At 38.6% G+C, this 12,070-nt stretch overlaps 1 protein-coding gene across 1 annotated transcript in view; it reads right to left on the bottom strand.

Annotated features, from left to right (window-relative positions):
• CBFA2T2 (CBFA2/RUNX1 partner transcriptional co-repressor 2) overlaps nucleotides 1-12,070 on the bottom strand; it is a 51,236-nt gene that overhangs the window by 20,702 nt on the left and 18,464 nt on the right. The window contains exons 5-7 of the mRNA XM_007934566.2: nucleotides 9,822-10,075; nucleotides 7,210-7,295; nucleotides 5,810-6,005 (exon numbers count right to left, since the gene is read on the bottom strand). Of these exons, the coding sequence (XP_007932757.1) occupies nucleotides 5,810-6,005; nucleotides 7,210-7,295; nucleotides 9,822-10,075 (536 nt within the window). The remainder of the gene's footprint in view (nucleotides 1-5,809; nucleotides 6,006-7,209; nucleotides 7,296-9,821; nucleotides 10,076-12,070) is intronic.

The following is a 12,070-nucleotide window of genomic DNA, read 5'->3' as shown; positions in this document are numbered from 1 at the left end:
GGTGGGTTTGAACCGCCAGCCTTCTGGTTAGCAGTCAAGTGCCTTAGGCATTATGCTACCAGAGCTCCTAGCAGAACACAGTATATGGTAATTAGGTCATTGCAAAAAAGAATGGTTATCATTAATTGATGGTAGGACAATTTAAACTATTTGGAGAAATTTAAGTTAGACTGTTAAAACCTAGAATACACAAAACTTAAATATAGATGCAAATTTGGGCCTTGGAGTGGGAATCAAGATCAAGAAACAAACCATATAGAAAAATGACAGCTATGACCCCAAAACAAACCAAGGTCAAATGAACAAAATCCCAACATTCCATGATCTAGAAATTTTATGGCTCTGATTATAACCTCAGGGAAAAATGTAAGATGTTTGGAAAAAAAAGCTTTATATATAAAGATTTTAAATAGTGCATTACTCCCTGAAAACAAAAACTTCAATAACTATGGTTTAATGAAATTGTAGTCTATTTATAGAATATTAGAATATTATATAGCCATTAAAATTACATTTATGAAATCTTTCATGCTTAGCATAATTTAACATAAAATTACAATAGCCTCAGCTATATTTCATTTCAAAACTGTTCACTGTGGGATTATGGACTATTAACTTCTTTCTTTATAAGTGTCTGTGGTTTTCACAATGAGTCATGTAGTTCTACTATTAATAAAAAAAAAGAAGATATTCCATTAATTTGTGTGAAGATAAAACTCAGAATGATGGCTTAGGAAAAAATATTAAAGAGTATTAAAAAAAAAAAAAAAAAAAGACTCCAACATCATATCAAGAAAATCATTCATTATGACCAAGTGGGGTTCATATCAGGTATGCAGGGATGGTTCAACATTAGAAAAACAATAATTTGTGTGAAGATAAAACTCAGAATGATGGCTTAGGAAAAAATATTAAAGAGTATTAAAAAAAAAAAAAAAAAAAGACTCCAACATCCCATGAAGTTGTTCTGTTCTGAAAATTGAATGTACCTAAAAACATAACTGGGAGCCCCAGTCCCATCTCAGACCAACTAAATCAGAAAATCTGGAGGAGAGGCCAGGGCATCAGGATTTTCCAAAGGCCTTCCTCCCCACCCCCGGGTAGATTCAAATGGTCACCCAGGGTTGAGAACCCTGAAGAAAAGGGCCTAGCTAGAAGTTACGGCCTTCCAAACCACACTAGGGGCATCATTTCTACATAGGTAATATTTTTTTAAGCAAAAATATAGAAATAGTAAAGAAGTATTTAATAAATTTTATTAAATTATTACTAAAAGTTCAATTATAGGAATGGTGCTGGTCTAAAATGCACTCTGATCAGTTTAGTGAGAATGCTTGCATGTTGAACAGAATGAACTACTTCCAAAAGAAATTTGATGAGAAATTTTGCTTTCAGGTTTACCTCACTATTGGCAGCTCTCACTTCAGCATCAATTAGATTCAGGAAACACCCTCTCCTTTTTTTTTTTTTTTTTAAATAAATGAAGGTTATGTGAGCAGATAGTTTAAAGAGTCCAAGAGGTCTACATGGTTTGTCAGGAAAACAGTCACTTTCAATTTTAGCTGATTCCTTTAGTATTGCTACACCTCAATTTCGCAGTTGCAGGTATTATCCCTGACTTGGTGTTAATGTAGTAAAGAATTTCATTCTCTTTCCATCTCTCCCACCACACATCTTCCTTCCTTTTCCATCCTCACAACAGACATATATTCATTTAGTTAAGTCAACAGTCAACATTTACATCTACCTATATGCTAATCAGAGCTGAATCATATAGTTTATATTCTATGAATCCTTTTACCTTCCTGAACAAATTATTGCTTTTGCTGAAGTTAATTGCTTTGATGAATCAAGTGTTAGTTTCTGGTATAACTATTTCTAATTCAATCTCAAATTTTCCTGGGTATGTATTTTATAAGTTTCCTTTACTTTTTACAATCTCTGGCCGCGATCTGGGCCACTCCAGGCTGTACTAACGGCTATTGACTTGTGCAGCATCACTTCCCGTGGGACTCTCCTTTACTCCCTTCCTCTCTTCCGCTGGCTTCTGTCTCATCAATTTCATGTCTTTCTACTTTCTGGTTTACTTCCATGCATTCTCTAGTAGACACCATAATAAAGGGTGAATGGGAGATGCATTTTTGAAAAATTGTAAGTCTTTAATCTATTTTAGTTGGGTATAGAATTCTAGGTTAAAATAATTTTCCTTCAGAATTTGACAGTATTGCTCCACTGTCTTAAAACTTTCAATGATGCTAGTTGCTAAGTCGGTTTCTTCCACTGTATTCTTTGCTTGGTAGATTGTTTGAACCTGGAAAACTGTCACTTAGCTCTGGATGATTTAAAAAATTACTTTGGTATCTATTTCTCCTTTTCTCTTTTTTCTCCATGTGCTCTACTCTTATTACCTGGATACATGAGTTGAATGGATGGTTTCTCTCTGCAGGAATAATGATGATATATTCTTTGAAGTTTATTTTTATCTGAAAAGCTCCTAATAACTCTCATTTCTGTTTCTTTGATTTTCCCATCAGTTTACCTTTAGAGTCAGTCATCCTTGACTGCTTACTAGCACATGTCACTGAGAGAGAAAAAGAAAAAAAAAAACCCAAACTCACTGCCATCAAGTCGATTTTGACTCACAGCAACCCCCTTTGGGTTTCCGAGGTAGTAAATCTTTATGGAAGTAGGGTGCCCAGTCTTCATGCAATGGAGTGGCTGGTGGGCTTGAACCACCAACCTTCTGGTTAGCAGTCCAGTACCTTAGGCACTATGCCACCAGAGCTCATTTGTCACTGAAACACTGTGTGGAAATCTTGTGACTGTGGATGGGGCTTGCCTCCTGTGGGCAGTTTCCCAAACTTGCCTGATTGAGGGACTCATTAAGCATACATGGATCCCTGAATCAGAATTTATAGGGAAGGGCCTGGAATGTTCATGTGTAATAAATACCCAGGTTGATGCTTACTGTCAAGACAAACTGGGAAATAATAATAGCCAAGTCAGTTTCTTTTCTTTTTTCTTTAATTGGAAAATATTAAATGGCTAGAAGTTCATAAGAATGAAAAAATTATAAACACCAATTCGCCTTTCCAGAATTGCCAAAAGGTGACCAGTGCTGCTAGCAAGGCTTCTGATCCTGTCCAGGAAATAGTCAATAGATGAGCAGAACCCACTCTGCACTCCCTATATTCCATAACTCTTCTCCCCCAGAGGAAAGCACTTGCCTGACTTACGGCAACGGTCTTCCTGCTTTTCTTTAGGTTTGGGCACGTTAGTATCCTTAACTAAAATACCAAAATGTATTAAGAAAAAAAATTGTTCCTGAAATTGAGAATCACAGATTTTCAGAAGAAGGTACTTATATTCCATTATTTTAAATGAGAAAAGTAATAATGCATATTCAAAGCCTCAAATTTCCCCCAAAATCACCGTAACACTCTTAAATAAATAACAATGCACCATAAACCTAAAAACACTAAAAACACTAAATACCTAATTAACTTAAAACACATCAGTGAGTATGTTTGTGTGCTATGCCCAAGAATACTGCCCAACACAGGATAGACAGTGCTATTCAAAGTCTGGTCTGCAAACTGGTTGTTACTAATTCAGGAAGAGATAAGGACCTTGTGCCAGAACACACAACTGTGCCTCTAAGCACACTGCTGAGGTCGGCTGACTGTCTTGTACTAAATACAACCTGGCACAAGTTCCTTATATCATCACAGGCTACTGACAGTTTAGGATTTGAGTTGGTCCAGATTTTTGAATAGAACCCTTATTTAGATACAAATTATGCTTTCCTTCTTCGCTGCAATGAACACGTACTAAAAGAGGAAGAAACAATGAAACAAATAGAAGAAAACACTGTGATCTACGAAGAACTAAACCTAAAGTGACAATATAATTTATCATCCAAATAGTTCTCATTTTGACAGTGAAAGAGGTGCTACCGAGAATAACAGGATAACATGCAGAGAAAGGTGAGTAGCAATAATGTACAGAAATGTGTGAATGACACCAGTAAGATTGGTAATCCCATCTGGAGAACGGCTGGTACATGACTACATCTCATTCTTCTGTTTTAGGACATCTCGCTTGCACACACGCAGACTCAGTGATGTGGATGAACTTTGGGTAAGTTTCTGCAAATTATTATAGTGAATATTTGTGAGGCTTCAGATGGTGAAGGATACCTGAGGATTAGCTTTGTCTTTGTTTATAAGTTGTTATGAATGGAATCATGCTGTTGTTGTTGTTGTTATTTGCCGTCGAGTCGACCCCGACTCATAGCAACCCCTCCTTGGGTTTCCGAGGCAGTATCACTACGGAAGTAGGATTGCCCAACCTTCCTTCCGAGGAGTGGCTGGTGGGTTCGAACTGCCAACCTTCTGGTTAGCAGTCAAGTGCCTTAGGCATTATGCTACCAGAGCTCCATTGTGATCCTGTCCAGGAAATAGTCAATAGATGAGCAGAACCCACACTGCACTCCCTATATTCCATGTAGGAATCATGCTACATTTACTCTATGATGTCTTGCTGTTGTTACTCGATTTCTCACACAGTGGCGCTAATCTATGGTTGGGTCAAAAGCCATCTCCATTGGTAAAGTAGGGTAGTGGGATTCCTTTTGTTACCATTTGTTTTACCTACTACTCCCTGCCATGGAGTCGGTCCCGACTCATAGCAACCCCTCCTTGGGTTTCTGAGGTGGTATCTCTACGGAAACAGATTGTCCTGTCTTCCTTCCAAGGAATGGCTGGTGGGTTTGAACTGCCAGCCTTCTGGTTAGCAGTCAAGTGCCTTAGGCACCACCATTTGTCTTGGCATGCTACATTAATTTTTGCTTTGCCAATTTTTTTTTTTATAAAAAGTAGTCTTTCTGAAATGAATAGCCACCTTCTGTGGAATAGCCAGGTGCCTGGCTTGCTGTAAGAAGAGATTTGCAATTCCTGGTGAACACCTGGGTACTTGAAGTAGGTGGGTGGAGACAGAGCCTGATCGCAGATGCCCCCTCATTCAGCTGTGCCTTTGGATAGGACGCCCTCTTCAGCTACTAGGTGAATCTGATGAAACCTTTCTTTAGGGAATGACTGTGGCTTCCTGGCTGTATCCTAGATTGAGGGAACAGCTACTCATGTCTCTATTGCTTCAGGCTAGAAGGCAAGATGGCTAAGTGTAACTAACAACACAGCCTGACAGTAAAACTTTTTGTTAAGGGTGAGGTGCACACTTTCAGGGCTATTGTAAGGAATAAACGTGATGGACATGGAAGTATCTACTACACTTAGGTGGGCTAAATTGAAAACGCTTTGATGATTATCATCTAGTACATATACAGAGAGAGAAAGTTAAAAACAGAATAAAATCACAAATGTACTCATTCTCCAAAAAGAAGAATGAACATTTCTCGAACATTTCAGGTGCTGGTTCTGAGTGCTCACATATTTTTTCCTTTACTTCTCACAATCACATGAGTCTCCCTGACTCCACAACCCAGCACTATCTTCCTTTAAGGTAAAATATAAAAAGCTTCCCTTGCCATCTTAAAAGGAGCTCTGGTGGCACAGTGCCTGAGGCATTTGACTTCTAACCAGAAGGTTGGTGGTTCAAACACACCAGCCGCTACGCGGAAGTAAGAGGGGGCAATCTACTTCCATAAAGATTGGCTGCCTCGAAACCCAGTGGTGGTCACCAAGAGTTGGAATCGACTCGATGGCAGTGAGTCTGGTTTTTGGCTGCCATCCTAGGTGAAAGTCCACTGGCTGATGTTTAAGTCTGAGTTCCCTTCAAAGTGCCCCCTTACCACTGGCAAGAGAATCTGCGCTCCCAGGGCTGTGTTGCCTGGAGACCAACTCGCTCCCTGTTTTCCTCATTTCTGTGTTTTCGTTGTATCGCCTTTTCCAGTAGTTGAGTTCTTCCCGATCAGACTCCTGACAGCGCCGTAGAACTGCCATGGAACGCCGTGTTTTCTCTACCATTTCCATAATGCAATTCAGGGCCTGAGCCAGAGAGGAAAGAAGGCACAGACGAGATGAGGAAACTCAACCAACACTGAAGATCAAGGCCAGGTAAATAAAATCCAGAGAATGAGGGTTTCAATATTCTACAGGTTTAGGAAAATCAACTTTACATTTGAATATCTTTCATACTGGTTTTTTGAAAATGTGTGTGTGCGTGTGTGTGTATATACACATTCATTCTGGAAACCAAATATATATATTTAGATTTCAAAATGATGCTATTTGAATTGTTTAAGATTAAAGTAACCAGAATTTCTTTTTAATATGGTCCTACAAAGACTTTAAAAACTGTGATGAAACCACATTATATCTTTGCCCAAATACTTCAAGTCAGCTAATGTACAGAAGACTGCAACCAGAGAAATAATCTCCAGGGACATCATCACCCAAGGATGGAAAGTGGCTACATGGAAATTTCAAGCAAGTGCTGCAACTCCTCTTCCCTTTTCAGGGAGAATAGAAATTCACTCTTCCAATGGGAAAGAGAACCCAGGCTTGCATCCTCAGGTATATTTGGAGTTCCATTTATTTAATGCTTCCTATATGGCAGGACTTGTGATAAGCACCTTATATATTACCTTCAACCTTACAACTCAATTCAAATAATGCATTATTATTATTATTAAGATATGAAAACTAAGGCTAAAAGCAAAGCAATTTTCCCAGCAACTCGCCCAAGTCAAAAAGACAGGACGTCACAAAGCTGGGACAGGAACTCACAGTGCTGTTTTTAACCATTCTACAATACAAATTCACTTTGTTTATACCCTGAAGTGATCACCCAAGTGGAAAAAGTTGAGAGTGACTCTTTAGGTTTCTAGCTGAGAGGGTGGTCTTTACTGATCTGTACGTTGAGATAACAATGCCACCTGCTTAGGGACACAAGTCACAGTGAAAAAGGACCTCAAAGATGAAAGTCATCCAATCTGAATAAGGTGAGCACCTGACTTTACAGTCATGACAACTCCTCTGAACTGAATGAATCCACTGGACATTATTCAAGGAAGAGGGTCACTGATACACACAGTCAATAGCAAATCTTGGGTGTGTGTGTTTTGTCTTTCTTCAAAAGATATTACAGTTATCATTAGGATCACGGCAAGTATACACATTCCATTAACTGTTGGTGATATTAAGAATTAAAAGTCATCATTAGGAAAATTACATACTGTAACATTCTTACATGATCAAGATGTTTCCATTCATCAGCCCATTCCCTTTCTGTCAAACGGTGATCTACCAACTCATCTTGATAGCCTCCATTTAGACCTATAAAAATTAGAGATGAAATTTGGACATAGAGGGAGGGAATACAGTAGCACAGAATTCTTCCAAGTAAATGCACATAGACTCCCCCCAACTTTGAGGACGTTACTAAGGCAATGAGGGTGTAAGGACTTATAACATTAGATATAACAAAAGACAGCTATTTATAACATATAAAGAACCCCTGGAAATAAATTATGAAAAGTAAAACAGGCAGAGAAATAACCAGGTTATTTCTCAGACAAGAAAGTACAAACGGTCTATGAACACATAAAGAGACTCAAACTTATAAGTATGCAGCCAGGGGAATGCAAATAAAAACTGAGATATCATTTCACATCTACATAATTAAAATGTCAGATAAAATTAAGTGTTGCAAGGATGTGATACACACACCATAAGGATGTGGTGTGCCACCACTGGTAACAGCTTACTATGTTGTTGTTAGGTGTCATCTAAGGACAGCTCAGTACTAACAAAATAGACTTTTTTGCATGGTTTTGATATGTACTGAAATGTGCAGGGATGCAATGACTTTGTGAAAAATCACATCACATATGGCAACACTGCTCATATTCCCTCAATTATTAATGTTACACCACGGTATCAATCTGAATGCATATGTACTGTGTTCACAGTGATTCTGTATCACCACAAGCATCTGACTATTTCATGATACCTTCTAGTGTAGTCATACTTCTTATCATTTCCTTGCATATTTTATTACTATAAATACTTTCTTATATATTCTAGTTAAGACAGAATATTGATCCTAAAATTATGGGTCGAAGGTAGAACACAGAATCTATAAATTTCATTTTATGAGAGTAAAAACAAACCCACTGCCACTGAGTCGATTCCGAAGCATAGCAACCCACCTTGGGTTTCCAAGGCTGTAAATATTTACGGACGTATATTGCATATTATATTTGTCTCTAAAAGAAGGGAAGGGGGTAATGAATGGATTAGTAAGAGTTGCAAGCCATTATACTAGGGTGTAAGTTTTCAAAACAGGACTGGTAAAAATGAAGCAATCCACCCAGCCTGGCAGACCAACCTAAAAGAAACCATCAAGAGAGATGATCCAAGTCCTTCAAAAGTAGACTTCAGGATAGGAAAAAAGCCATTAAAAAAAAAAGTTAGAAATACAAGGAAAATCTGAAAAATTTGCAATCATAGCTAGTTTTTTTGCATATTTTTCTCAAATCAAAGTGGCAAAAAAAATGTACATAGATATAGGTAGAATAAACCAAAAGTATGCCAATAAAAAGAAATAAATGGAAAAGAGGTTGAACTATACAGGACAGTTGCTAAGGGACACCTCATAAAATACTGGCAACACATATAATGTTTGAGCATCACACAGTGTCTGAATCTTGTCTCTGCCATTTGCTGACTATGTGACTTTGGCCATAGTCCCTTCATCTCTCATCTGTAAAAAGGGGTAACAACTGTATAAGACTGCTGTGAAGACTAAATGAGACTATGTAAATACACTACCATCTAAGTGGTGAGGAAGACTCAACAAATGTTGGGAGCTGTGAAAGGCACTGCTCCTGTGGCCTCCACCGTTCAGCTACCACTGCATGAAACCAGTGGGATGGGCAAACTGCTGTGACTTTGCACTCCATAGGGTACTCCAACAAAAAGAAATGCAGGGCTCCATGTCCTGGAATATGCTCACATCTAAATTCCAAAGAACCTTCTGCAGTAAACTTGTATAATTAATTAGTGCAAAGAGTAGCTGATTAAGAGCTGTGTCTAAATCTGATCTAGTGTGAGATTTGTTAGGGGATTTTCCCTAAATTTAATGGTTACTGTGTATCCACATGCCAGACACTCCCAATGTAAGGTGACCAACAACCTGGCAGGATAAGGCTGGTATCCCCAGTTTAAGTATGAACAGTCTGAGGTTCAGAGAACCCAAGGAATTTGCCTAAGATCATACAGCTAGTTAGGATGCAGAGCTGAGATATAAATTTAGATATGCCTGCCCTCCTAACCTCAATATCCATGCTCTTGTACCCGTGACCACGTATTTTACATTATTCTTGCTTAATTTTTTAAGCACTTATTCTGAAATAAATGCAGACTTACATAAAAGTTCCAAGAGTAGTATAAAGAATTCACTTATAACCTCCACCCCAATCTCCCAAATGTTAATATATTACCTAATTTGCTTTAACATTCTTTTCTTAGACTCATTTGAGAATGTTATAGATACCTTTTTTATTTTCAAATACTCAGTGCATGTATCCTATATTTTTTGTTTAGTTTTAATTTCTATTTATTATTGTATTTATTTTACAATTTTGATTGAGCTGGTTATATTCACCACTGAGAGATACTCTTCTTGCTAGTAAACTCACCTCTATCATATAACGATGATAGCAACAAGGCAGGAAGTGAGCTCAATTTCAAATGAAATCAACAACAACCTTAAGAAATTATATTATTTTTGAAATGTCATTGAAACCCAAGGACTCAAACTGAATTTAAATCATTATTATGCTGTTTTATGACACTTACTAAGATTGTGATGTCTGTCACGAACTTCTCGATGTTCTAGCATCTTGTTGGGCTCACGATACAGGTGTGAAGTTGCAATGTCTTCTAAAGTGTAGTGCTGGAGAGGTGGAGGAGTGGGATGGAACTGGCCCCCAGGATTCATGAGGGGCACAGTGAGAGCAGGACTGTGTCGGGGAGCGGGGCTGATGGTACACACTCTCTTGGCAGGGGGTTCAGGAGGAATTGTATCTCTTTCAAAACTATTCTCTTCTCTCCTGTAGAAGAAGCAGAGGTATGTATCTGAATCTGTCAACAAATGCACATGCAGACATTTCCTGAGTACCTACTGTTTGCTATGTCGTGTGCTATGCACCTTCACAAACAGAAGACTGTAAGACAAGGATTGTACAAGAGACATTAACTGAAATGAATTGTCTTTAAGGAACCAGAGGATAATGTAATTTGCGGATTGATTCCAGATGAAAAGAGAGGTCAAATCCATTCAATCTAGACAGTAACAGCTAACCCTCCAGAGCAAAGAAGAGAATAAAAAAATGATAGGCCAGATTTGTTATTGTGGAAGTGAGTTATTGGAAACAAACAATTTTCTACATGGTAGGAAAATGGCTCAGATACCAAATCCATTTGTAAACTGGTAGAATTTTCAGTTATTAGACTTCAAATGTAAAAAATTTTCCACTATCCTTAGCAACTACCGATAACTAATTGATATACTTTTGCAAGACTTCACACATCACAAAAAATGTCTTCAGCAGTTTGTACTTCCTATGGTCCTTGAGCAGGGGACATATTAGGATGCTCAAGTGCAGAGTTTCTCACCAAGGTATACAGAGTCACCTAAAGAGTTTCCCGAAAAATACTCATGTTGAGATGCAAATCAAAACAACGAGACACCATTTTGCCCCAGCACTAGTAGCAAAGTTCAACAAGACAGAAAATAACAAATGCTGGCGAGGTTGTGGAGACGTTGGGACTCTCATACACTGCTGGTGGGACTGTCAAATGACACAACCACTGTGAAAAGCAGTATAGTGATTCCTTAAAAGTTGAAATTAGAAGTACCATTTGACACAGCACTTCTATTACTAGGTATATACACTAAAGAAGTGAGAGCCAGGACAAGAATAAATATATGCACATCCATGTTCACCGCAGCACTATTTACAATAGCAAAAAAGAGGGAAACAACGTAGTGCCCATCAGCAGAAGAATGGGTAACCAAACTATGGTACATACACACAATGGAATTCTATGCAACCCTAAAGAATAACCTAGAATCTGCAGAACACCACACAACATGGATGAACTTGGAGGACGTTATGCTGAGTGAAATAAGTCAATCACAGAAGGACAAATATTGTATTAGTCTGTTATTGTAAAAAGTCAAGGGAAGGTCTATATACAGAAGGAAATTTTCTTTGTTAGTTACCAGGGTGGGAGGGAAGAGGAGGGAACACTGTTAGATAGAGACACTGATTTGAGATACTGATTTGAGTGAAGGGCAGGGCAAAGTATCAAATGTGAGTAAGCAACACGGTGGCATTGAGGAAGAGGAAGACACAGAGAGGTGCATGGAAGGTACAGACAACAAAGATGAACCCTTTTGCACATACTGTGTTGTCAGAGATGACAAACATTGATACACAGGTGGATAGATGGACAGAAAGGCTAAACTATTAGGTTTGTCTATGCAGGGGGGAGTGTGCCCATGACCATGTATAGGGTTGGTTGGCAGAGAATGTTTCTACATTTGTATGTTCTGTAAGAATTTCCAGGTAGAGCTGACAAAGGACAAGGTTGTAGTCACTTCTTAGCCACAGTCAGCTACCCAAAGAGAGAGTGAGTAGTTGGACCTGTGGGCCCAGGACCATTACCCAGAGATAGCGAGTACTTGGATCTGTGGACCCAGGACCATAGTCTCAGGGACACCAAGCTCAACTGGCATAACATACCACACAAAAATATTGTTCCACACTGGTGAGTAGTGACTGGGATCTTAAAAGCTTGCAAGCGGCCATCTAGATGCAATGATGGGTCTCTCCTCATCCAGAGCAAAGAAGAATGAAGAAAACCAAAGATGGATGGAAACATCCAGTCCAAGGGACTGATGCACCATGCAATGAGACCAGAAGAACTAGATGATGCCAGCTACCACTGTCAACCATTGGGAGGGGATCTATGTAGGAAATCCTGGATAGAGAGGGAGAACAATGTAGAACAAAACTCAAAATCATTAAAAAAAAAAAAAA

Source organism: Orycteropus afer, unplaced genomic scaffold, assembly GCF_000298275.1.
Source record: "Orycteropus afer afer isolate SDZICR_OR568_19922 unplaced genomic scaffold, OryAfe1.0 scaffold00020, whole genome shotgun sequence".
Classification (NCBI taxonomy): domain Eukaryota; kingdom Metazoa; phylum Chordata; class Mammalia; order Tubulidentata; family Orycteropodidae; genus Orycteropus; species Orycteropus afer.
Note: the sequence above shows the minus strand (reverse complement) of the source record. Positions and strands in the feature narration are given on the sequence as shown.